Genomic DNA, 24,484 nt, shown 5'->3' with positions numbered 1-24,484 from the left:
TTGATTTTCAGAACTTGTTTTAGCCACATTTCGTATTTCACTCTGTCATCTATCAAATGAAAACCATGCAGAATTGAAGATACACAAGAGAATAATTCAGATTTTTTTTTTTCTTTTTTTCCTACTGGAACATTCAGAGTCAGGTTCATAATTTTGTTATAGCATCTTCATTCAAATGGAAGGAGGTCAACAAAGCCATATTGAAATGAGAACCTATGTTGTTCCTGTCTTACTGCTACCTTCCTTTTCTCCTTCCCTCTGAGATATTCTTCCTTTTGTTTCTATGTCATGACTGGTGGGTGTCTCATCACAAAGAGTAAATCCTCTGCCATGTTGAGCCTGCTTTTTGAATACAATTGCCATAAGAAATGTGGGATTTTGTTTTGTCAGGCAGAATTAGACCTAAATTAGACTAAAGTAAGTGAATGACTAAAGTCATTCATTTCCGAGGGTGAAACAATTCAGTAATTCCTGACACCATTGCAGATGAATGAGATTTCGCATAAATCACAGTAGAAGTCAACAGAAAGTAGGATCAAACTACTAGACAATCACACCTCTAAGGAGAAAGAACTTGCTGATGGCTTAGGCTGAATAGGTTTTATATTTTTCTAAATATCAAGTCAAAATGAAACTGTCAAAACAGAAGCAAAAACGCACTTTTTTTTCCAGATGATTCATCTAAATTTTGTACTTGAATCATCAAAAAATGTTTCCATTTTATCAAAATGTTTTGATGAGCTCTTTTTTTAACCCTTCCATGTGGATTACTAGATCTTAACTATAATATCCTGATTTAGTTGCCAGAATATTATTGATAACTGAATGAATAAGAGGAAATTCAGACAACAGCAACCTTATGTGTGGAGCCTTTTTGAACATAAGGAGTGTTAGATGGTTTTGATGTTCTATGCACTTTGAATTTCTAGCTCTTCTAATTTAAATAATGTAATCTCCTTGGATTTCAGTGACACTCAGTAAACTGATACTAGCTGAGAATGTCTCAGCATAGTGTATAATTTATCCTCCAATAAATAGGTCCTATAATGTAATAAGAAATTATTTATTCAAGAACATAGAGTTCATAACACATTATTTTCACTGTAGAGGAGTACAACTCTGATTTGAGCAACAGTGCAGTGGTGTAAACTTTTAAATTATAAATTTTTAATTGAATACTAGTGCAGGTCAAGCAGCGCAAAAACTTGTGAGTTCAGTTTGTTTTGTGTATAAATTTTCAGATAGATGGTAGGTGTTGTGATTGCTTTCAGGATTATGAAAATTCTATAATTTAAAGGTAATAATTTTTCCAGATGTGTGGAAGATTATCGTTATTTTAGAGATGAGAAAAGAGAGACTAAGTGACATACCTGTGGTTGTAGAGAAAGGCTTCAGTGGTGTTGGCTGGAGCTGGCATGGTATACTTTCCCAGAGCTGTACTCCCATGATACTCCATTGCTGATCGAAAATCTCATCTTCTGAGCTGAAGGTCAGAGCTGCACGGGCATCTTAGTCTCAAAACACTTCATGTTACAGGGATGAACTATCATTGTATTTTGCAATAAAGCCTTCTTGTGCTCTCCCTTGTCACTGTTGCACACTTAAAACAAAAGAGAGCACATAAAAATGGAAGCTGTGAAACTGAGAACATTTTAGTCCCCTTCTACAAGCATGTCAGGGTAAAGCACATTGATACACAGGAGACTATGAAGACCTTCTTTGAGACAGTTCGTCCTCTGTACGAAAGCACTGGAAACCTTGCTGGCCCATAAGTCATGGAGAAGTCATTTCAATCATCAGGATGCTTGAAAGGGTCACAGTTGGGTGAAATCTTTTGATCTAGATATTTTTTGAGTACAGCATATTTATCAGTTTTTTCAGCATATTCAGTCTAAAGGAAAAGAGGAAAAAGAGTGAGAAGGAGGGAAGAGTTGTCCCTTTGGCAACTTCACTATGAAACAAAATACCTTTTTAACATTTGGAAGAATATTTTGTTTGCAATTGATTTTGCTTTGGTTATTCATGTTAAAAAGAGTTGTAGAAATAAAAACAAGTGATTCAGATCAGCTATAAACTAAGTTGGACTTATTGTTGTTGCAAGATTTTATATCGGTGAGCAGGTTTTTGTTTTGCTTTGTTTTTAATGGCTTCCAGCAAACTAAAGATGGTCTTAATTTAATCTAAGAATGAAACAGGATTGTAGAAAGGACCACAGTGAAACTACTTGGAAGATGAAGACAAGATAATTTCTGCGGAGTATTGAAAAGGAGGAATAAGAATTTGAACTGATGCTAAAGAAAACAGAGCACAGAATACATAGTTGAAGAGTAAATCTGTCTCTATCTGCCAAGGGAATGCCTCAAGAAAATGGTGTAATAGTAAAAAACCATAGGTGGTGATTCTGTCCTCAGTTACAGTAGTTTCATCATGGTGTCATTTGCTTGGGTCTGAGTCACTAGCCTTACTGACTGTGTGGATTTCCCCCTGCCACAGCTCAGAATTTACTCTTGAGATGAATCTCATTCCCGGTTTATACAGGTTCTTCTGTTAGTACCAAATACTCTGGCTGTTCTGAACCAGGGATTCACCTTTTATTTTAAAATATCATCAAGATGCAGATGCTCAGCTGCTGTAAAACCCAGGCATTAATTTCAGTAAAGTCTGAATGATGTAGGCTCTGAAAATGTGACCTAAGGTCAGTAACAACATTGACAGAAAGAGTACCTGTTCAAAGTAAATATTAACATAAGTTAGCATTGCAGGCGCAGTAATATTTAACACAAACTGTTGACTTTTTTTTTTTTTTTTTTTTTAGCAGAGCGTAGACCTTATCCATTTATCCAGATCTGCTGTATGTTCAGGTATGTGATCATTTCATAACAAGCCAGTGTAAGTTGATCTATTTATGGATTGTGTTGGTGGCTAATTTAATTGCTTCTTTCACAGCTTAAGTCATAGCATGTGGGGAAAAAAAAAAGATTTAAATTCATATAACATATACCGAAAGTAGTAAGTGCAAGTCATTTGTTTGCTCCCTTGATAGTATTATCCACTTAGCTACCAGGACAGTCAGGATTAATAATAACATTTTGATGGAATATTGTTCCCAGTCTAAGCAAGAATAAATATTCTACTGTAAAACAAAGCACAAATTCTCTGAGTGGTTGTAAGCTTTGTTGCTTCTTGCAACCGTAAGTAAAGGACAAACCTTTGTTGCTCTCATATGCTACTTTATATATACCATAACTGCGTATCACAGCTGTAATTTGTAATTCTCAATGCCATTTTGAATTAATGGTGTAACAGTACAAGTCTAAATTGGTGATGTACCTTGCGATACTTTACAAAACTAATTATACACCTTTAATAAACATATCCTAAAGAATGATTTTGCGTTTTTTTTTTAGGATGATTTGGATTTATCAGACTTTTTATTTCATTTTCTTACTTGCTTCCGTTTACAGTGGTAAGTGAATATATAATTTCTAAGATAGGCACACAGAGTAACACAACTCTTCTAGTAGGGGAGATGGTTAGTAACTGCAGTCTGTTCCCGAGAGAGTTGTCTTCATTCCTGCTGGGTTGCTCTCGGTTAAGTTTGGGTAACTCACATAACTCACATGGGGCTTTACTGACATGGTCCTGCCACCCTTCTATGCTGTCACCTCCCACAGCGCACACGGGACAATGCTACGGGCAGTTTTATCTGTCGGACCGAGGCTGCATCCAACTTGTATCTGGCATATTGCTGTGATGCTCAGTGTACTACACCCAACAGCAAGGTTAGCAGCTATAGCAGCAGCTTAGGAAGAGTCAATTGGGGTTCCAGGAGGTTGAGTGGAGCCCTGTGCTTCTCAGCTGGCTGTGCTCTAACCTGGTTCCCACCCCCGAATAAATTCTAGGTCTCTAAAGTTTGCAGTAATGGGTGCTGAGGTGAGCTGGCGCCTCTTCCTGGCTGCAGAGGAGCCGCAGCCCTTTCCCAGACACTGTCCTTGGAGCCAGCATTAAAGTCTTCTCTAAACTACAGAGCTGGAGTCTAAAATGTAGTAAGTTCCTACTAGGACAGGTTAGTGGGGTCTTCAATGTCAACAGGGCATTCTGCCAAACAAGGAGCATCTGGTTATGAGAAAACATGTCTATTAATAAATCAGTGTTTTAATTCAGCCACAGTGCAGGAGCCACTCAGCCCAGCAGCTTCACTGGGGCACAACAACTGAGCTTCAGAGCCAACATCCTTTTCCATTTTTTTTTAAAGAAACAAACCTCACTGACCTTTGGTCCTATTCACACATTGCCTTTGCATGAAATTATGGATTTAAAAATTGTCTGTGTGACACCTTCATGCTTGAAAGACTATTGTAATAAGTGTGAATAACTCCAGAACCACTTGTTTTATTGTAAATTATTTTTTAGAATTCTCTTGATATGCTGGAAAATTAGTGATTGTGTATTTTTTTCAATGTCAATCTGTGTTAATGATTTACCTTGTTCAGTTAACAAAAGTCAAACTACAAAAATTGCACTGCATTTCCCTGAAGTTCCCTGTTCTGATAAGTTACAACTAAGACCTAACACAGGTTTATCGTCAGTAATGCATCAACTGTTTTCTCAGAACACAATTAGGTAACTCAGATTTTAGAAAAATCCGTTTGACAGAGGTAGTATTATTTAAGGACTTATTTTTACATGGATTGAAATCTCAGCAAAACTAAAATCTTGAAACATTTCTGAGACCTAGGAAACATTTTTATTAAAATGTTCAGAACTCAGAGTTTCATAGTTTTACAGCATAATTTTTTTTTTTGTGTCTTATTTGTACAGTAGAAGGTAAATAAGATCCAAAATGACTGATACAGCATATAATTGCAATATTTTTTTCTTTTGACTTTAGAATTCATGTACAGTGTTCTAATAGAAAATAAAATGCTTTTCGATTAATGACAAATCTGTGTGAAGAACCCCTACTGAGAATAATAAATACTGATTTTTAGAGAAAGATATTGAAAGCATATATACCAGAAAATGTGGATGTTTATAAGGTACAAATTTAGTGTTAACAAGTAATTAACCTTTAAAAGATATTAGCATATCTTGCACATACGTCACATATATCTAATAATTTATATTTTTTTTGGGGGGGGGAGGGGGGGATTGTGTGTGTAAATTATCTATCTTACCCCTGTGTAGAAAACAGAGTTACCTAAGTATAGTTGATAATCACATTAACAAATTGAAATTGACTTATAACCTTTTAAAACTATAAAATTCAATATGATATTTCCATTTGTTTTCATTTTAAACAGCTTTTGATACAGTATGATAGCTCTGTTATAACAGATTAACCAGCTACATAAGATGTTTTCAGTTCGATTTCCTCCCATTCTATAAAAATACAGTATTTTATCTTTATCTTTTAGCTAAGAAAGAGCACTTTTGTACAGGAATAAAAATCAGCACATTTGCCGATTTGCTACACATTTAGAGAGCAAAATACAAGGGGAGAGCAAGTTCCTCTGCAAAGCTACCCCTCTTGTGTGTTTTAACAAAGAGATCTTACAGGCTTCTTCATTTTGAAAGATGGAAACAGATTCATGCTGCTTGGGTATCTTCATTGCAGTGTGAGTGGGTTTAATTACAGAGTTCAAGATGGGATTGGTGATGAATGCTTGCAGATGTGAGGCCACAGTTGAGCTCATTTTTATTCTGGATGGCTCCTGAGACACTACTCCTGTGACAGTATTTTCTTCATTGTAAAGCAGAGGCGGTTCAAGGTGGAGTGTGGAGAGCAGAGGTTTTATAAAATGCTGGGAGCAACTGAAGCTGTGCACTGTGGCACCGTCTGTGACTCTGGCCTCTGAGCATCCCTAAACAAAATAGGACTGTCTTCCTGTACAACTAACTCTATTTGGTCTCTGGACGTCCTTCTGGTTTTCCTCTTAATGGTGCCCTGTACTGGTCTCTTTCAGAAGATGCTTTTGCAGCTCCTGAGATCAGCATGAGAAGGTCCCTTCCCTCTCTGCTGTGCAGATCTGCCTTGTGGCCCATTCTGCTGCTCGAGCTTCTCTCTCAGCTCAAACTGCCTTTCTCCAGCGTTGGGGACAAGGCAGGGAATGGGGGACACACCGTAGAGAGTTTTATTTCTACTGGAGAGCAAAGGCAAGACTCTTAGAGGAACTGTGCTACTCACCTCCCTCACCCTCTTCTCTTGCCCAAGGACTCTCTAAAAAGCAAGATTAATGACAAAGAGAAGCAGTGGTTTCACCCTGTCCTGGTGAACTGTGTGCATCTCTAATAATTTATGCATTTTATTATTCCATATCAGAATGTGTGACTCAGACCTATGAAAACACATACTTCCAGGGAGGTGACCTCACCACGGTTTTTACACCAAGTGCCAATTACTGCCAAGTAGTGTGTACTTACCATCCCACCTGTCTGCTCTTCACCTATTTGCCTGCGACATGGACTAAAGATCCTGCAAAAAGGTAAAATGTTCGTGTTCATGTGGCTTTTGCTTATCTCCTGGGGTAATTTTAGGAACTCAGTAATGTTTTGACAGAACACAGGCACACCGGGGAGACTTCAGGGTTGTAGTGGAAAACAATGTCATCTATCTTTAAAACTGGTTTTCCAAAAGAGTGTTTACTTAAATTTGAAAGATTAAATTTGGAAATGCCCAGTCTTTCATGGTCAAATACCCACCCTTCCAAGAGAACAGAACTGACTGTGCACTCCTTCCTCCATACCACGTATTTATTGCTGAGGGACAATGTGAGCAATTTCACATCTCCAATGGTCCCCTCTACTGCACTCCTCAACCCTCTCTTTAGCATATTTTTCTCACAATTAAGGACATCAGCAGCATGAGAGGATGAGGCTGTCCTCCCTCTCTATGTCCAGTACATTTCTGTCCTCTAGACCCTGGGCTGTGCTTCTCACTTTAATGAGACCTTTTGGAGCTCCTACAAACACCGTATATTCTCATCTGTCACCAAATATGCCATTGCCAACAAAGCAGATGGAGCTCTACCATGTCTTTCTCCAAATTGCACTTGTTGTCTAAATTTTAATGGTCAGGGATATTGGGCAGCCTGCATTTCACCTGAGAAACCGTTAGGAAGGACTGTGCTGTAAAAGCTGTAAACTGCTACATTTTAAAACACAGGTTTTCCTGCTACTTAAAAGACAGTGATACAGAAATGCTGCCAAAAGTGGATATGGAAGGAGCTATCTCTGGACATTCCTTAAAACAGTGTAACATCCAAATTAGTGGTAAGATACGGTTATTGACATGTATGAATTTTATGCTCTATATCATGTAGCAGATGTTAGAAAATTAGCATTTCAAAACCAGGAATACAATTAGGGAAGCAGCCAAGCAGTGATTGGTATATTCTTTGCCAGATTTCTTTCATACAGTGTGCAAAATCTTCCACTTCAGCTCCAACTATCCACGACCAAGGCTCCCTAGAGAAGGTAACGTGGAAATTATGCTCCTGCAGTCACTATTTCATTTGCTAAGGGCAAACAGGAGCACATGCTTTAACTGATAGCTGCAGTTCTAAAGGTTCGTTTGCTACTACAATTCCCCTCCGGCAAGCTGTTCACAAGGCGTGTGTCACCCTGCTTTGTAACTTTTATAGAGTAGATACCCATCAAAACAGAAGTGCATATTCACAGTGATGTTGCTCCATCTTTTAGTATATGCGTGCTATGCACAGAGTCTTAGTGTCAACATGCCATACCTGGGAGTTATCAGCAGGCATATTTCAAGTCTATTAAATGTGTTGTTTTAAATATGTTTTAAACTTGTATCATCATAATGATTTCATTGAGAGTATAACAGCTCTAAGCATACCATGGCACTGCAGAAAAACAACATAAGGAAGAATGTATTTATTCACTTCCTGACCTCGAGGCAAACTAGTGTCTTGTGTATTTCAGGTTAATTCTGTAGTTTTATTGGTATGGCACCTCAATAAGCCAGTGTTAAATGGATATTTACACAAGTTCTCCATTTCAGCTATTGACAAACAGTTGTGCTTGCTTTTGCTTGCCACTTGCCTTTCAGCGCAGTCAGGACTTCCAGAAGACCTTCCCTGCCAACATCCTGTCACGTTTGTATTTCTGAGTAGCTTTGGCCCAGCAAAATAGATTTCAGTGGGATGTAATTCTTTATGCTATATAGACTAATTAATATAACTGGAGTTACTCTAGAATCAAACTAATATCACTAAAATGAAAATCTACCCATATATGCTTAAAGCCCCTAGCAAGGATTGGCTGACTCATGTTCTGTGAAGAGACCCCACTGATCATGAGGCAAAACCTGCACTGTGTGTGTGGGGAAAAGCTATTTCAAACCCCACAGTCCCAATTCTCCCTCTGTGGAGTGTAAATGGATTCTTCTGACTCAAAGGGGAGAAGGCTGTTTCTTATGAGGACAGAATTTACCTTTTAAACTGCTCTATTAGTTTGGAAATGGGAAAGAATGTTTCAGAATTAATCCTGACTTCTGGATTTGATTAATGTCATCAAGGTCTCAGCTGTAGCTATTAGAGCTCCACTCTCATGGAGGCAGCAGCACTCCCAAAGTCTGCTAGATTTTTCCTCTGCTGTGCAGCCCTATATTGTACCTACACTTCTCATTTTGTTACTAGAATTATATGTGAAGTACGATGTAACTGAAGTGAGCATGGGATGTGGCATCTGGATTATGAGGGCTGTGTCATATAAGCTGCTATCTTTTGGACACTTTGGGGTGCAGGGTGTGGAAAAGAATAAAAGCACAATTTCAGAACTTGGTCTCTTTTTTTTTCGCAGCTTGCAGTCCAGATGTCCACATAGGACTGGATATGGAAGGGAAAATTTATGATGATACTGTGGCTGACAGCTATCAACAATGTCAAAAAAGATGTACCAATGACAATCGTTGTCATTTTTTTACATATGCCTCAGAAACATTTCACAATGCAAGCTTTCGGTAAATACAGGTTTGATCCCTCTCATTGGACAGTGCTGTGCTTTAGTAGAGTAAATCTCAGAGCAGCCTAGGGTGTGAGAATTTATTCAAGGAAATAATTTTTCCTTGACTTGTCATCCTTGCAATGTTTATTCAAAGTCACAGATAGGAAAATGTCTGTGGTAAATTAGCTTCCATTTGCTCATCAATGAGAAAACCAAACTTGATTATCATAGCACTGAAAAAAATTTAAATCCTCTGGAGATATTGAAATGCAAATTATATTGGTAGGTGTGCAGCATTATTGCTTTGTTAAATCTTGCTTTGCTTATTGCTCTGAAAACAGCATCATCAGAGCAGCCAGGGAAATTCTTTCATTTTTATCAGGCCTATTTTTGAGCTGCTAATCTACTCAATTTTACAAGTTAAGCATTGTTCAGCTAGCTTTGTTACTTATTTGGAGATTGCTCTCGCCCATGGCCAGAACATGCACCATGGTAGGAATTATGGGGTCAGGTGGATGGCATAGACCAAGAAAGATGGTCTTTTGTCTTACTACTTTCTTTATTCTTTGTCACTCAGTAAAAAATGCCTCTTGAAACAAGCCAGTGTAGGAACTCCAACCAGCATAAAGATGCTTGATGAGGTTGTGTCTGGATTCTCTTTGAAGACATGCCAGCTTTCTGAAATGGGTAACTATTTAAAATCTCTGATTCAGTTTGGTTTTAAGGGCTGTGGATGATGAGGTGCAGTCTATCTCTGACATGTAGAAATGTTTCATTATGTAATATAATTTTAATATAAACTTATTTTACCAATATAGTTAGTACTCTCAGGCAAAAAGGAGATTCAGATCTTTTAAAATTTTCTGGTTTTACATTCTTCTTACAAAAACAGTTACCTGTTTTGAAGATCATAAGATTAGCTTAATGAAATTGCATGTTATCACTGTACTGTGAATACAAAAATGAAAGATAAAATCCCATCAAAATCAAAGATCAGGAAGAATATAAAGCTTTCTAAATTCTGTTTGTATAGTGTCTATACATTTAGAAACTTTTAATGAAGACCTGTTGCTTTCTAATAAAACTGGCTAAGATGAAGGGATGTATTCTGTGTCTTGTGGGTGATTTGTGTTGAAAGCAGTGTCTGTACTTGCTCCTGTCATCATTGCTCAGGCAAAACTCGGGAGTGCAGTGTGTCTTATTCTCAACTGAAACATCTTTAAATTTTTTTTTCTTTTTTTTTTTTTTTCAGTCTACCTCCACCTTGACTTATTGTGTGGTATTTTCCCTTCTTAATGATGGTGATGTTCTTCTGCTTCCACATACCCTTATTTTAGCTCACAACTGGTGCTCCTGTAGAAATCACATTTTGTAGAGGCTCTGCATCTTTTTTTCTGTATTGATATGTTTTCTTCAGCCTCTGCTAGTGCTACTGTAGGAATAATCTTCAGAAACCATTAAAAAAGTAGTTCTGTTCAGATCTTAAAAATGAAGCCACTTAAAAATCAAGTGTGAAGAATTTTATGAGGAAGAAAAACGAAGAAAAAATTTTGTAAAGAGAAGAAAACAATTTAGCTGTTCCTTCACTATCTGAATGGGAGAGAATGGAGGGAAGATATTTTTTTCCAAACTCTAGCATTAAGATACACTAGAAAGACACATATTCATGGTTGTGATAGTTATGACATGGCAGCTACGATCATAATTTCAAAAATAGATGTTTCCCTTCAAAGCTTTTGGAATCACAGCAAACCTCTATGAACATCAAAAAGCTAAATTGTTCAGTCAGATTCTAAGACCACTGTAATAATAAATATTGTGGGATTTCTCTACTTCCTATTCTGCCATCCCCTCTTCCCTCTGCTCAGTAATGCTAATGTTGTTGATCATCTAACTGCAGTTTGTCTTCATGAAGAAGAGAGGAAAAAAAACCAACCCACATAGTTCTTCAGCCTTTGTTGTGTCCTTTGCCATTAGCTTTCCTGCTCCTCTGAGCAGAACCTGAGCTGCTTTCTTAATGCTAATTGAATAGTACTGCGTATTTTTCTTTCAAGAGTTTGCTCTTTCTTATTTGGCCTTTCATTTTGTGCCTTTGCCTTTCTGATTTTGTCCTTATGCTATTACACATCCACAGTAATTTGTCTGTATTTCTGCCCTTTGCAAAGTAACTTCCTTGAGGCCATTGACTATTGAATGAATGACCACTGAACATGATCATCGAGGTCATGGGTTAGCTTCCCTGGAGTTCCAGATCCACATTTGTGCTTTAAATATAATTTTCCTTAGAAACTATCAATTGTCCTGAACTCTATTTCCCCTTAACATGTCATCTTACCTACTAATTGTCAGAATTAATTGACCCTTATTTCTTAGTCTCCTGTGTTCCCCTCACTGCTCCCCCCCATTCTTATTGTGTAATTTCTGTTCGGTATTATTGTCATCAACTGTATCAAATTAACAGGAGCCACATGAAGTTCTACTTCTCTTAGTGCTTTTCCCTTTCTGTAGTAAGGCGTTCCCAGTATGTTTCCATAAATCATTGAGTAGTGTTGACTTGGCTGTTGTACTTTCTCAACAGCTGAAGTTCTCTGCTGCCACTACATCTTATGTTCTGGATCATTTCCCTGTTTTTACTGTCTTTACAGCTTGATAGTTTCAATAAACATCCTCCATATGGTACTTCCTTTTTTCCTCCTTTTTATTGTTGCACTGGGATTTTAACTAGGTCTTCAAGTATATCTTTGGAGATTGGAACTCATTCTTCTCTTTCTAAACATGTTGGCACTTCCTGTAACTCTTATATCTGTAGTCTGGTTGTGTGAATTATCCTGCTGAGCCTCTGTTATGTTATTTTGATCATGTCAGAGGGCAGACTGTACATTACTCCTGCTTATCCTGCCTACTTTGTAAATAGCATTTAATAAAGTGTTAAGAGGATTATCTCATTATTTTTCTTCTAGTCTTCCCATGATCCTCTTAGACATACTGATTACCTTAATTATTTTAGCCTTTGCCTAGATTACCATGATTTATTCCTAACTGTGGATTTGTACATTGATCTCCACTGTTCCTAATTGAAAGACTTTCCTATTAGATTAGCAAATCTGTATTCTAACATGTAATTTCTCTTTTTCTCTATATGAACCTTATCTGTTCTCACTAGTCCTCTCCATGAGTTTGCACACTCAAAAATGTTGTTGAAGAAATAGTTTTTGGTTAAAATGTGGTTTTATCTTTCCAGCTTATCAGTAACAAAAGAAGGAAAATGTGAATAGGGATAGAAACCTATAATATGTAAACCTTACTATTCTAATGACATTTTTTATATTCTCTTCTTGTTTTATACAGATTGTCAAATGGACATTTTTGAAGATCAAGAATTTTCAGGAATTAATATTACAAGTTTTTTCACTCCTGATATCTCTGTCTGCCAAACTATTTGTACATATTTTCCGAAGTGCTTGTTCTTCACATTCTTTACCAGGGAATGGCAAATAGAATCCCAAAGGTGAATATGACAACTAACTTTAATTCTCTAAGTAGATTTTTTTTTTTTTTTTAAAACACACAGTATTTTTTAACAACTATTTTCTTATACTTATGAAAATTTTTGTTAAAAGGATATTCTCAGTGAAGCACAGCTTTTAATGTTCTATATTCATAAGTTTATAATTCCCTGTGGGCATTTCTTCTGTTCTCCAGTGTGATCAGGGGTTTTGTTTCACAGAAAAGAGTTATACACATCAAAGAGACAGCAAGTTTCCAGATTGGTTTAATGACTTAAAGCTGAATTTTATGAAATTATCAAAAGAGTCATCCGGTTTCCTAGCAGTATTAAGTTATTTACTTGAAAAGATCTTCAATAAAGTTACCAGGTTAAAAAATGTTTCTATTGATCTTTCACACTTATTAGTGAGAATGGTTAAAAATTTATATTCCATATGGAACTTAAGAACAAAGTTTCAAAGAATTTCAGGGAGAAACAAAGCTGAGAGGGCATGTGTCATCTAAAGTCACCCTTTGTACATATATATACATACTATACCACCTTTAGTAATACAGTCATATGACATTTCACAAAATTACAGAAGTTTAGTGTGAACTCGTGAACTCAGTGAATGCATTTTCATATGAAATACGTTTACAGATAGAAACTTGAAAGAAAAAACATATTTAAGAAAGAACCTTCTCTTTCCACTACCCAAACAATCAATTTTAGGATGTCAGAACAACTTCAGTAATTGTAAAAAATTGTTCATTTTAGAAATCTATGCCTTCTCAAGACATCCACAAGTGGGATACCAGAGGCACTTACATCACGAGAAAATGCTGTATCAGGCTTTGGTCTCCTAAATTGCAGAAGATCCTTTCCTGGTAAACAATAAATTACAATTAAAACAGTAACTTTGAATTAATCAAATTGATAGAATTCTTGATGCTTGGAATGCGCTCATTCTTACAGCCTGCAATTCTCGCACTTACATGCATATGAATTTTCTGGGAGATGAACTGAATGTCACTTATACTAAAGGACACAGAGCCTGTCAGCAGGTTTGCACAGAGGTGATCCGCTGCCAGTTTTTTACCTACTTTTCCCTCCAAGATTCATGCAATGAGGAAGGGTGAGATATCTTTTTTAAATGTTCAAAGATTGCCAAAATAATCATTCTGCAGGCTTGATGGGAGGATGATATATATTATCATAATAATCTTTGCATTAATTCATTGGCAGGAAGTGTGAGTGTCACCTAAGAATGTCCTCGAATGGATCTCCAGTGAAAATAGTACATGGGCCAGGAAGGATCTCTGGATACTCACTAAGATTATGTAAAAAAAAAGCCAGCACTGGTGAGTAAAACTTCTTTTGTGTAAAAGAGACAGGGTTTAACTGATTTCAGGCCAGGTTTTCACATTGTAAACACCAAGAGTAGCACTGTGAACTTGGTTTGAACAGATTTTATGATCATAAATCTTAATGGGATTAGAATGTATCATGTATCATGTATCACCTTCTTTGCAATAGATTGGTCCCTATTCAGGGATCAGCAGTGGTCTCCATCTTCGTTTTTCACCGGTGAGTGTAAATTATCTTTAAGCACAGGTTTGAATTGTTTCTGTAGTGTGTATGCAGCATTCTGCAAGAACTATTAGGATCGTTGGAGGGACAGACTCTGCCCCTGGTGAGTGGCCATGGCAGGTCAGCTTGCACGTCAAGTTGTCTCGTCGGAGACATGTCTGCGGGGGCTCCATCATCAGCAACCAGTGGATTCTTACAGCTGCTCACTGCGTCATGAGGTGAGGCCTAGATGTAAATGTACAAATAGAACCAAAAATTTCGTCTGAAGTGTGAGATAAGTTGAGACCCACCTTTCAGAAAAATAAAAATGAGAACTAGAATAAAATAAACTGATCTAATGTAACCAAAAGGTGAACTTCTAAGGTAGAAAATTCATATTCTTAACATAACTAGAAGTCCATACTTTGTCCCTTTGTAACATAGTATTGTGCTACTGATGTGGAATTATTTTAATGCATCTAGAAGATTAAATTCTAAAGCAGACACCAGATACCTACAGAAACTTAGATATTCTCATGCGATATTAGCTTTTTCTTACAGTAACATCATTTCATTTATCAAGGAAAATCTGTTGTTAGGTTATTATATTTTATAAACTTTGAATTACTTATCTCAGAGATTTCTGCATGGCACTTAGGAAGGTGATGCTATCTGATAGCTTCAGCAGCAGATAGCTCAGCTAGTTAACTTATTTGATCTCTGTGGGAGTCCTATTAGGCTGCTTCTCATACCTGAGCTACCTATCTCTGCCTTATATGAAAAATCCACATCGCAGTTGTCCTGGTTTTCCTTCAACAGTTTTTTTTTTTTTGTTTAGGTTTTTTTTTTTTTTTTTTTTTAATTCTCTCTGTCGGTCAATTAATTCCCTATTTTTAATGCAGATTTCAGTTGTAAGAATAAAAATTAAAGTGAGCAATATCCAAGCCATTGTTAATTCATATTGATGCATACAGTCTGTAGTGTTAATCAAATTACCATCAGATTTGGGTCATTAAATTACCTGTCCACCTGTAAACCAGGTTATCCTGTCATTTAGAGAGTGGAAAGCATAAGACTATAATGCAGTCTGGCAGGAAAAGGACAGGTAACAGATAAAGTGCTTCAAAGAAAATGTGTTGACCTAGCAACGTGGTCCAAAATCAGACATTTTTACTTATGCAGTGTATTATGTTACGCATTATTGTTTTCACGTGCAATAGTATTGCCAATATTTTGCCTCTAGTGGCAAGCATTATAAAAACAGTCAAACTCTCTAAAAAAACCCTATATAAAAAGTATCATTCTCTACCTTCTATCCAGTGTAGAAGTTACCAATATAATAAAAGACAAAGGGAGAAGATATGCCCTCAAAATAAATAAAAAAATAGAATATGTTAACTGGAAATTATTAAGCCTAACTGGCATTTATGAATTCTTATATAAAATCTTAAAAATATACATATATTTTTAAGAGAATTTTGCATCTTTTTTTATTGCATATACCAAAATTTCTAGGTTGCCATAACAGTAGAATGCCACAATGAAATGTCCCTTAAACTTACTGAAAGTTGAAATCATAAAGATTAACTGGAACATTTAATATGTATCTATGATATTACACTTTCTAATCTATATTTACATGGCCAGTGTCATTTTCCTAAAAAACAAATGTCACAATATACTTGAATTTCTATTCCCAACCCTTTTTTATTGTGAGAAAATCTGCTGTGTTGGAATGAATGGAAAGAATCTCATTTACTACTTCAGGGCTTCAGTGTTTGCATTAGACCCCTGAAAAAAAAAAAAAAAATATATATATATATATATTTAAATAGGAGAATAGAAAATTTTAAAAGGCAGCGAAAGAGGATGAAGAAGGATCAGGACAATGAGAGTCTGAGCATAGAGAGAAAACTGATGTGGGGATGAATACATGAATAGAGAGAGGAACAGAAAGAAGCAGAAGTGGAGAGAATGGACAAAATGAAATGTTTTTTAGTTCTGAAAGTGTGAAAATAAAAAATGGAAAGAATGACCTCAATGCTCTTCACTGTACACTCAGGACTAATGGAAGATGCTGACATCTGCATACAAACTCTAAATCAGAGCAAATATTTTGCCATAGAATGACTGTTTGTCTTTTTTCCTCAGTCTTGCGAATCCCAACATTTGGCATGTTTATGCTGGTATTTTAAAACAATCAGAAATAAATGAGGATACGCCCTTCTTCAAAGTGGAAGAGATTATTGTTCACCCTCAGTATAAATATGCCCAGACTGGATATGACATTGCTTTAATGAAACTTGATAAGCCCATGAATTTCACTGGTAGGTAATGTATTTCAGAGGAATTCTGAATATGTGCAGGATGACACAGGGCTGGTATTGGTATGGCAGTACAGGACACCTGGGCTGGCTTCCTTTGACATGCAGTTACTGGGGCTTGAGGAGAATCTCATTCTGTTTGCTTTGAAAAGAAAATGGGTGGCTTTTATTCATGCAACTGGAATGATATATTGTGTAAGGGACAAAGCATAACACAGAGACTGTCATCAAGGGTCATGTAGGTACCCACAAAACCTTAATGTTGCAGTTGTTTCTGCCAGTCAAACTAATATTTTTAATCATATTTTAGATCTTCAACTGCCTATTTGCCTGCCATCAAAAGAAGATGCTAACATACTTTATACTGACTGTTGGGTAATTGGATGGGGTTACAGGAAAGAAAAAGGTACAGATAAATATTTAAACAATGATGAGAAGCTGTGAAGCTGTAGATTACCTATTCCAGATCTTATTAATGTTCTTTAGTACAAATGTGTAGTCTGATCTTTTACAAATGTTGATCACTTTTGGGAGTTCTTAAGTTAGTCCAGTGACTTAATGCAGCTCAGGTACCATGACAGAGTAAAGAGAGAGACGGAGTGTCTTAACTGAGGAAATTTAAGGATATCAGATACAGCAAGACCTTTTGATTTCAGCTTATAATATGTGTGCAAGGAAAATACTTCATTATTACTTTTTCATTTTTACTAAGAAACATTGAGTTGCAGGTTAAATAAAGTACCAAAAATTTCTAAGGCAAAGAAGAAGTTGCCAAAAAAAGGTCTGAGCTCATGATCTGAACAGAAGTTGCCAAAAAAGGCCTGAGCTGATGATCTGAATGTGTGACTCTTGATGTCAGTTATTCCGGTAGTAATTGCATAACTTGTTTGGTTTCATTAGTCATTTTCCTGCATTATACTGATGAACATTTGATTACAGTTAGGCCAGGTTTTGTTTTGCTGTGGGGTTTTTTAAGAAAATTCTACTATGCGCTTGGCTACGATTATTTTTATTCAGCCAACAATGTAATATAATTGTTAATTATAATCTTCTTCTATTAAGACATCTTAAAACATATATGAAATATATATAGAATTACCACTAAATAACTCTGTGCTCCAACACAAAAATTGAAACAGATCCTAACAAATATTAATGAATTGTTTGAATCAGCACTTTGAAATATATAAGAATGTAACCTTAAATATATGCTATACAATACTCAAATACATTTCCTTAGATTCCAGCTCAATAAGCGGACAAAAAATAGTGTATATCTGGACGCACACTCCTCTCTGTGCTCCCAGCTGAAAAAAAGCCAACAGACTTATCACTGAACTCTGTGGGGTTTTGAATAACACATGCCTTTTTTTTTTTTTTTTTTTTTAATGTGATTATGTTCATACGACTTCAGAAATTAGACATTGAAGAATGTTGCTTTTACGATTCTGAAGGCTGATTATAAACAGTGCCAATGACCTTTGTGTTTTGATAGTAGATGGTATTTGAACTCCTTTGATTTTATATGAAAATAGGCCAAGTAGCTGTCAATTAGCTGGGTCTGGTTTTACATTTATTTATGTATAATATATACATATATATATATTTTATGTATATTTAAAAACCTTACTTAAACAATGTACTTTACTTTATACACCTTTCTATTTGAAGGCAGATATTGTATAGGCTAATTTTTGCTGTTAATTTTGAAGAAAAGCCTGCTTCTCAATTACTCGTATTTACTCTCTGTAATCGACTAGGGTGTGGAGCAGCACAGATTTGGTGGTTGAGATGTTCCAATTCTATCAAAACACATTATTAAGAAATAATTGTTAATAATACAAAGCAATGGTCTCAGCAGGAAGACAGGTTCCAAATGCCAATGTCCTGAAAGCTGTACTCATACAAGGATTCATTGCAAATCACAGGGGAATTTTGGAACTTGCCCAGGCATGAGACAAAAAGTGTCACTATAAAAACGTTCAAATTAGCAGGCAAACTACATGGTTTACTAATACAAAAAAAAGGAAGAACACTGTAATGAACATCTAAAAGCAGAGGCCTCCAACTTTGTGATTTTACTGTATGTGGATTTCTAGAGTTTTAGCTTTTATTTTGCCAGGACCAAATGTCTCTCTGTTCATACCATCTGTTACACAGGCCGTGTAGAGGACATTCTTCAGAAGGCTACGGTGCCCCTCATGTCAAGAGAGGAATGCCAGGCAAGGTACCGGAAGCGCAGAATAGGTGACAAAGTGATCTGTGCTGGCTATGATGAAGGTGGAAGGGATGCTTGTAAGGTAATGAAATGAAGTAGTATGTCATCATATATTCCAACCATTTGTTCTAACATATAATTGAATACAGTAAGTAATTTTAATTGCCATTAGAAAAATATGATTACCAATAGAGCTGTTGATTAGCTTGTTGCTTTTGCATGTCAGAAGCACTAAAAATCAAAGTATATGCAAAATATTTCTTATGTGACATTGAAATCATTAGGGATAGATTCCAACGATAAGAAACTCTGAGTGTGTGAAATATATATGTATATATATGTCTATCTCATCCATTTAGGGAATAAAACAGTACTCCTTTGGAGCATCAGAAATCCAAAGAGAGCAAGCATAGCATCTTAAAGCATTTCTCCAACAGGAGCAGATTTCCTATGTGATGTTTTTATTTCTTGACGTGAAATACAGTACATGAAAGCTTATTTTAAAGCATCCACTGTGTACAAACCAGAAGGGAAGGTGCTAGCAATGCCATTAAAATGCGTGGGGAAAGGAAGGCTAAAAACAAGCTGAGCAGATTGGTTTGTTCCTTATTAGAACTGAAAATGTCGCAACAACATGAGTTCAGTGATCCAAATTCTCTGTTCAACCGTAAACTCATGCACTTCCATTAACTTAAATATTCTGAGTTAATTTACGCAAGAAGAAAATAGTCTGATCAGTATGATTAAATTTCTACCAAATACAATATTCTCACTTCAAGCATTTAACAGTTAACATTTTTATATTAAAATGTTACTGTTATTATGATCAGAATTGAGTAATTAGGAATAAAAATACCCAGAGGTGGGAAGTTTTCATCTATGCCAATTATGCTTTCTTTATCTGATACAGTGTACCAGAACATGGAGATGCTGTTCTATAAAAATAACACGCTTGTTATTGTCTCACCAACTCAGAACAGCTACACTATAGAACCCTATGTTCAGAAAGATAAGTTAGGAATAGGAAAAGAAAACAGAGAGGTGTTTTATCCTGACGAGGACAGAATCACTCAAACAAGATAAGCCATATAGACAACTGAGGTTTGTGTACTAAAACCAAGGTCATAAGAGAAAATGCTGGCATTTTTCCTATTTTTCTCGCCACCACATGTAGTCTTCACTGGATTTTAAATCAGTGTATGTAGATAAATTAACAAAACAAAACAAACAACCAAACTAAAACATAATAGTTTTGAACCTTAATGCAAAGTGGAATTTTTTTGCAATGACTGGAAAGTATTTAGAAGTCGATTTACTAGAAAAACAGAAAACCTGCTTCAGTATCCTGTTAATTAGCCTTAGGCGAAAGTAATTGAAATCTAGGCAGTTATGCTGATGTTAACATTGCGTGATGCTGCTTTTAATCAAGATTTTCTTTGAGAGAGAAATACTGACATGAGCTGTTCCTTGCGTGCTCTGTCTTTTTCTGTTGTGACACAGGGGGATTCAGGAGGGCCTCTCTCCTGCAAGCATGAGGAGGTTTGGTACCTGGTGGGCATCACCAGCTGGGGCGAAGGGTGTGCTCGCCCCAGGCAGCCGGGTGTCTACACAAAAGTTGCCGAGTATTCAGACTGGATTATAGAAAAAACTACGTAGCATGAGACTTACCTAATGATTCAAAGCGATGTCATGAAATAATAACCCTAGGAACAATGTGATAAAGTGCATTAGCATTTTTAAATGGTGTTTCTTGTTAGCTTGGAATGTAAAAGGTGATTAAGAAAGCAGAAAAGCAGGAATGAATGAACTTTACCATTACTAAATAAAAAACAGTAATAAAAATGAAGTCTGTGGTCACTGATTCGGCAGAAAAAAAGAATATGTCTGAACCATTGATTTCTTCTGTCCTTGCTAGCATAAAATAAGAGTGATGAGGTTACAGGGCATGTATGGAGGTGGGAGCTGCTCCTGACTTCTGAAGTTTGGACACAGCAATGGAGATTTCACTCCCTTGTCCAATTGGCTTGAAATGGGCCGACCAGTTACAAACTTACTAAGGAGCTTGGGTAAGGGAAACTGAGGCAGAGAGAAAAAAAAGTGACAGCCAGCACTAGCAGAGAAAACAAAAACAGAGGCCTTGGCAAAGTTCTGAGGTAACAGTTTTGCAAGTATGGTACCAGTGCTGTCTTTCACTTACATTATTCTAATTTCTGTGGATCTACTTCCCTTGAAACAGAATATCCAGAAAGTCAATTGAAGAATAATCCCCTTTAGAGACATCATATGTCATTGGTCTTCAGCACAATATAGTTTTATTAACTAGATCTCTGGCCTCTCTTCATTAAAGATTTCTCATTTTCTTTTTTCTCCTTCTTTCCTTTTATGCTTTCTCCTTATTTTGTGTCAGGAGGCAAATACGTTTTTTGGCCAAAATTAACACATATGTTTATAAGAAACAGCAGTAAAAAATTTATTATTTTCCCGTAGTAAGAGGAAGCATTTCACACTGAATCAGAAAGGAAGGCACAGGACTTAACATTTGTCTTTGCCAGACTTCATAAGCTTGTTTCCTAATCATCAACATTAATTACTGAAAAGATGTTCTAGAGTGCTACTCATAATTGCCGCACACCCACACTGTATATCTTGTGGAGGCAAACAGCAGGAGTAGCTTCACAAATAAATGAGGTCGTGAAGATCAGAAATTAAACACATCAAATTAATGGAAGAAAACTGAAAATAATTTTTGTATTTAATTTTTTGATGCCTTATTTGCAGCTAACACTCAGGAAAAATGTAAATCCACAACCACAAGTTTACAAAGTGTTGTATCTGTGCCTGAGTGTCCAAAGAGCTCCTGGGGTCAGGGTGTTTCTCATGGTATGCGGTGCTGACTGCAGTTAATGAATCTGAAAGTCCAAAGCCGTATTCAAGGGCTGAGGGGTTTTGTTTTGTTTGTTTGTTTCTTAAAGAACCAAAATCTCAAGCAATGCTGAAAACAGTCCAAATATAACAGGAGGGAAGAGGAAATGGTGCTGCTGCAGTCACATCTTGGGAAAGAAGGCTGCTGCCTGCCCTCCCACCTGCAGTGGGCTCTGGGGCACAGGGCATTGCATTGCAGGTGGTGCACAGAATTGAAGGTCTCCAGCTTTGGGAATCCCCATGGAGGTTGCAGATGTTCAGAGAGCCAACAGGCAAAGTCTGGCATGTGGTTGAGGGAACTGGATCAAGGGGGAGAGGGAAGGCATATCACTGTACTGGGACTTTTTATCAACACTGCAGAAGCAGAATAGGAGATAAAGGTGGAGGCTGATGTCCCTTTCATGCTTGCTTTGATCCACAACTGGTTTAAAATATCAGCAAACCTCATCAGCAAACCTGCCATCAAAAACCTAGAGACTTAAATAAGAGACTGAGAAGAGTAGCAAAAAACAGCAGGGAAAAAAAAAAAAAAAGATTACTGGCATTCAAATGTGGTTCTGTCCCCATGGGGCAGGAATGAAGACAGCTGGAAAAGAGCTGCTGAAGAAACAAAGGAATTACTTCAATACGAAAACAGAGACTGAAACTCTCTGAAGAATCGTCAAGAGACCATTTGAAATACTCATCTGCCAATACTGAAACTGTGTATTTGCTAAGGAGCACATGCAATGTTGAAGTGGTAACCGTAATGCTTCCTCATAATAGTGTTGTCATCAGCTTCTTTTTCAAATGGACACAAAATGTATGGCTATGCTTTATTTTTTGTTTTGTTCTTTGCTATGAGACTCTCTGGGTTGTGTCTATTGGTGTAATGAAGAGGAATGACAGCTCAGTAGACCTCTGAAGCTTCATGTTTTGTTTCTGGTGACAGCAATATGCCTAAGGAAACTTAGTCGTTCCTGTGGAAAGCATAAGGGATTTTGGTGACTGCAAACATTTTTCATCAGCAGGTGTTGACTAGATAAAAGAACTTATTTCAATGTATTTTCACCTGGAGCAGATATTTTTCAGTGAAGTTTTGCACTGGTTGTCTATTCATCGATAACAAATTCCTGATAGCTAAAAAGTGAGTAAGAGGGATAGATATTATGTGGAGAACGCAGGAGTTTCGGGTAGCTATACAAAGTCCTGATGATTTCGTTTAAGAACAACTACATGAGGGACATCTGACCTTCTGTGAAATGTATCAGCATAATATGTAATTCATTGAGACTTTTAGACTCACAGATAGAAACGCATTGGTGTTCTCAAGTGCTATGTTGCTTAGGCTTTCTGGTGTCAATATGTAGCTTGCACTAAATGAGAGGCAGTTTATGACCTTTATTTATTCTCCTTTCACCTCTATCTCCCAAACTAACAACCACAAAACTTATCTCAATCTCATTAAATAAAAGCCTGGACTTTAAATCTGCCTCTATTTATGTTTGTACAGAGCATAATCACCGGTGCTTTAGTTGTTTTTTTGATTAATGGCAAGTGTCTTTGGCAGTGTCTTATATTCAGCTCTTTAGTTACACTGAAAATCAATAAAGCTCCTAATTTTACTTATACTGGATGAACAGAAATCTTGCAAGGGGCAAACACCGCTGTCGATATTTTGAATGGCAACATTAGGCTGCCCTGAGTTTTCATACAGATTAAGGTCCCTGATCCCAGAAATTTACAGTGCTGTTTAGGCAGAGATGAAACACTTTATGTGTGCTGTGATAGTCTGAAGAACAATTAGTTTGTCATAAAGTAAGGCATACTGTGCTGCTGTTCAAGTGGACTCTTCAACTTCTAATAGTCTTCTCTGTAGTCATTCTAATAGAATCACAAACCAAACAAAACCAGCTTCCCATTAAACCACTTTTGCATTGCATTTTCTATCACTGCTGATGCTTTGCCTAATGTCTGAGACTGAAGTATGTCTTCTTGAAAGTGACCTGAGCTGGAAATCAGATGACACAAGGCCTCTTATTTCTTCTGCCTGGGAGAATTAAAAATTCTTAGAGTGAAAATGTGAAGAGATCACCAAGTATGCCCATTTCCTCTGCTTGTCATGAAGAGGGGAAGTGAATAAATTGGATAAGCTTTCAGTATACGTTTTATCTGTTCTGTGAAAAATTATTATTCTGCTGTGATCAAAAATGCATCTCAGATGCTGAAAAATATGAAACTGGATGGAATAAAAATAATTGATGGTTGTAGTCTTCGCAGCAGGAGAACTCGGTTAAAATGTGGATTCTTGTTCTCTGTCTGATTTCCAGTATCTATGGAGGATTATTTGGAAAGCTATTGGTAGCTCATTTTGTTTATGAGATATCTGCACTATAATATATTATAAAATGCATTTCCACTTCAAATAAAGGGTAACATTAATTTGCCTCTTTGAACAATAATAACTGTTATGAAATTGTACATATTTATAGTCCAACATTTCCTGGAATAGTAAATTAATTGTTTTTTCCTGTGGTCTTTGTGTTGTAAATCATGTTATAGATATTTATAGATGTATTAGAGTTACTATGGAGTGTTGTTGTTACAATAATTTTTTTTTTTTCCTGGGTCATTCAATGGAGGTGTAAAACAGTTGTTTTGCATCTCAATGTTTGTTTGTTTTGATAAGGTCCTAGAAAAGAGATCTGGAGACAGTCTTCAGAGATAAGTGCACTAGTTTTTCCTTGTCACTGAATAAAATAAGCTTTGCTGCAGTTATGTTTCAGGACTTCTTGTGCTATGTGTCATGCAAATGTGCAAATGGAGAGAGGGGAAGGTGGTGTTTTGTGTTTTTGTTTTGTTTTGTTTTGTTTTGTTTTTGTGTGTGTGTGTTTGTTTGGTGTTTGTTTGTTTGCTATGTGGTTTGTTTGTAAAGACCAGGAAAGATGGATGATGACACTGAAGGAATACGCCTATATGCACAGGGTATGCAAGAAGACATTAAAAAGAGCTGATAAG

At 36.5% G+C, this 24,484-nt stretch overlaps 1 protein-coding gene across 4 annotated transcripts; it reads left to right on the top strand.

Annotated features, from left to right (window-relative positions):
- The first annotated feature begins 2,809 nt into the window (after positions 1 to 2,809).
- On the top strand, positions 2,810 to 24,192 carry LOC136101213 (coagulation factor XI-like). 4 transcript variants are annotated; one of them, XM_071807588.1, is made up of 15 exons: positions 2,810 to 2,861; positions 3,408 to 3,466; positions 6,323 to 6,485; positions 7,166 to 7,272; positions 8,824 to 8,983; positions 9,545 to 9,654; positions 12,316 to 12,475; positions 13,232 to 13,341; positions 13,430 to 13,589; positions 13,700 to 13,815; positions 14,088 to 14,262; positions 16,175 to 16,350; positions 16,658 to 16,753; positions 18,508 to 18,647; positions 21,538 to 24,192. In XM_071807588.1, exons 1-15 carry the CDS (start codon positions 2,854 to 2,856, stop codon positions 21,559 to 21,561), a joined length of 1,764 nt encoding a protein of 587 aa, XP_071663689.1. In that variant the 5' UTR covers positions 2,810 to 2,853; the 3' UTR covers positions 21,562 to 24,192. The 4 variants fall into 4 exon arrangements, with proteins under 4 accessions (XP_071663689.1, XP_065693218.2, XP_071663688.1 ...); XM_065837146.2 differs by lacking the exon at positions 21,538 to 24,192 and adding an exon at positions 20,066 to 20,411; XM_071807587.1 differs by lacking the exons at positions 16,658 to 16,753; positions 21,538 to 24,192 and adding an exon at positions 20,066 to 20,411.
- The last annotated feature ends 292 nt before the right edge of the window (positions 24,193 to 24,484 follow it).

The sequence above is a fragment of the Patagioenas fasciata genome, chromosome 4, assembly GCF_037038585.1.
Source record: "Patagioenas fasciata isolate bPatFas1 chromosome 4, bPatFas1.hap1, whole genome shotgun sequence".
NCBI classification, from domain to species: Eukaryota; Metazoa; Chordata; class Aves; order Columbiformes; family Columbidae; genus Patagioenas; species Patagioenas fasciata.
Note: the sequence above shows the minus strand (reverse complement) of the source record. Positions and strands in the feature narration are given on the sequence as shown.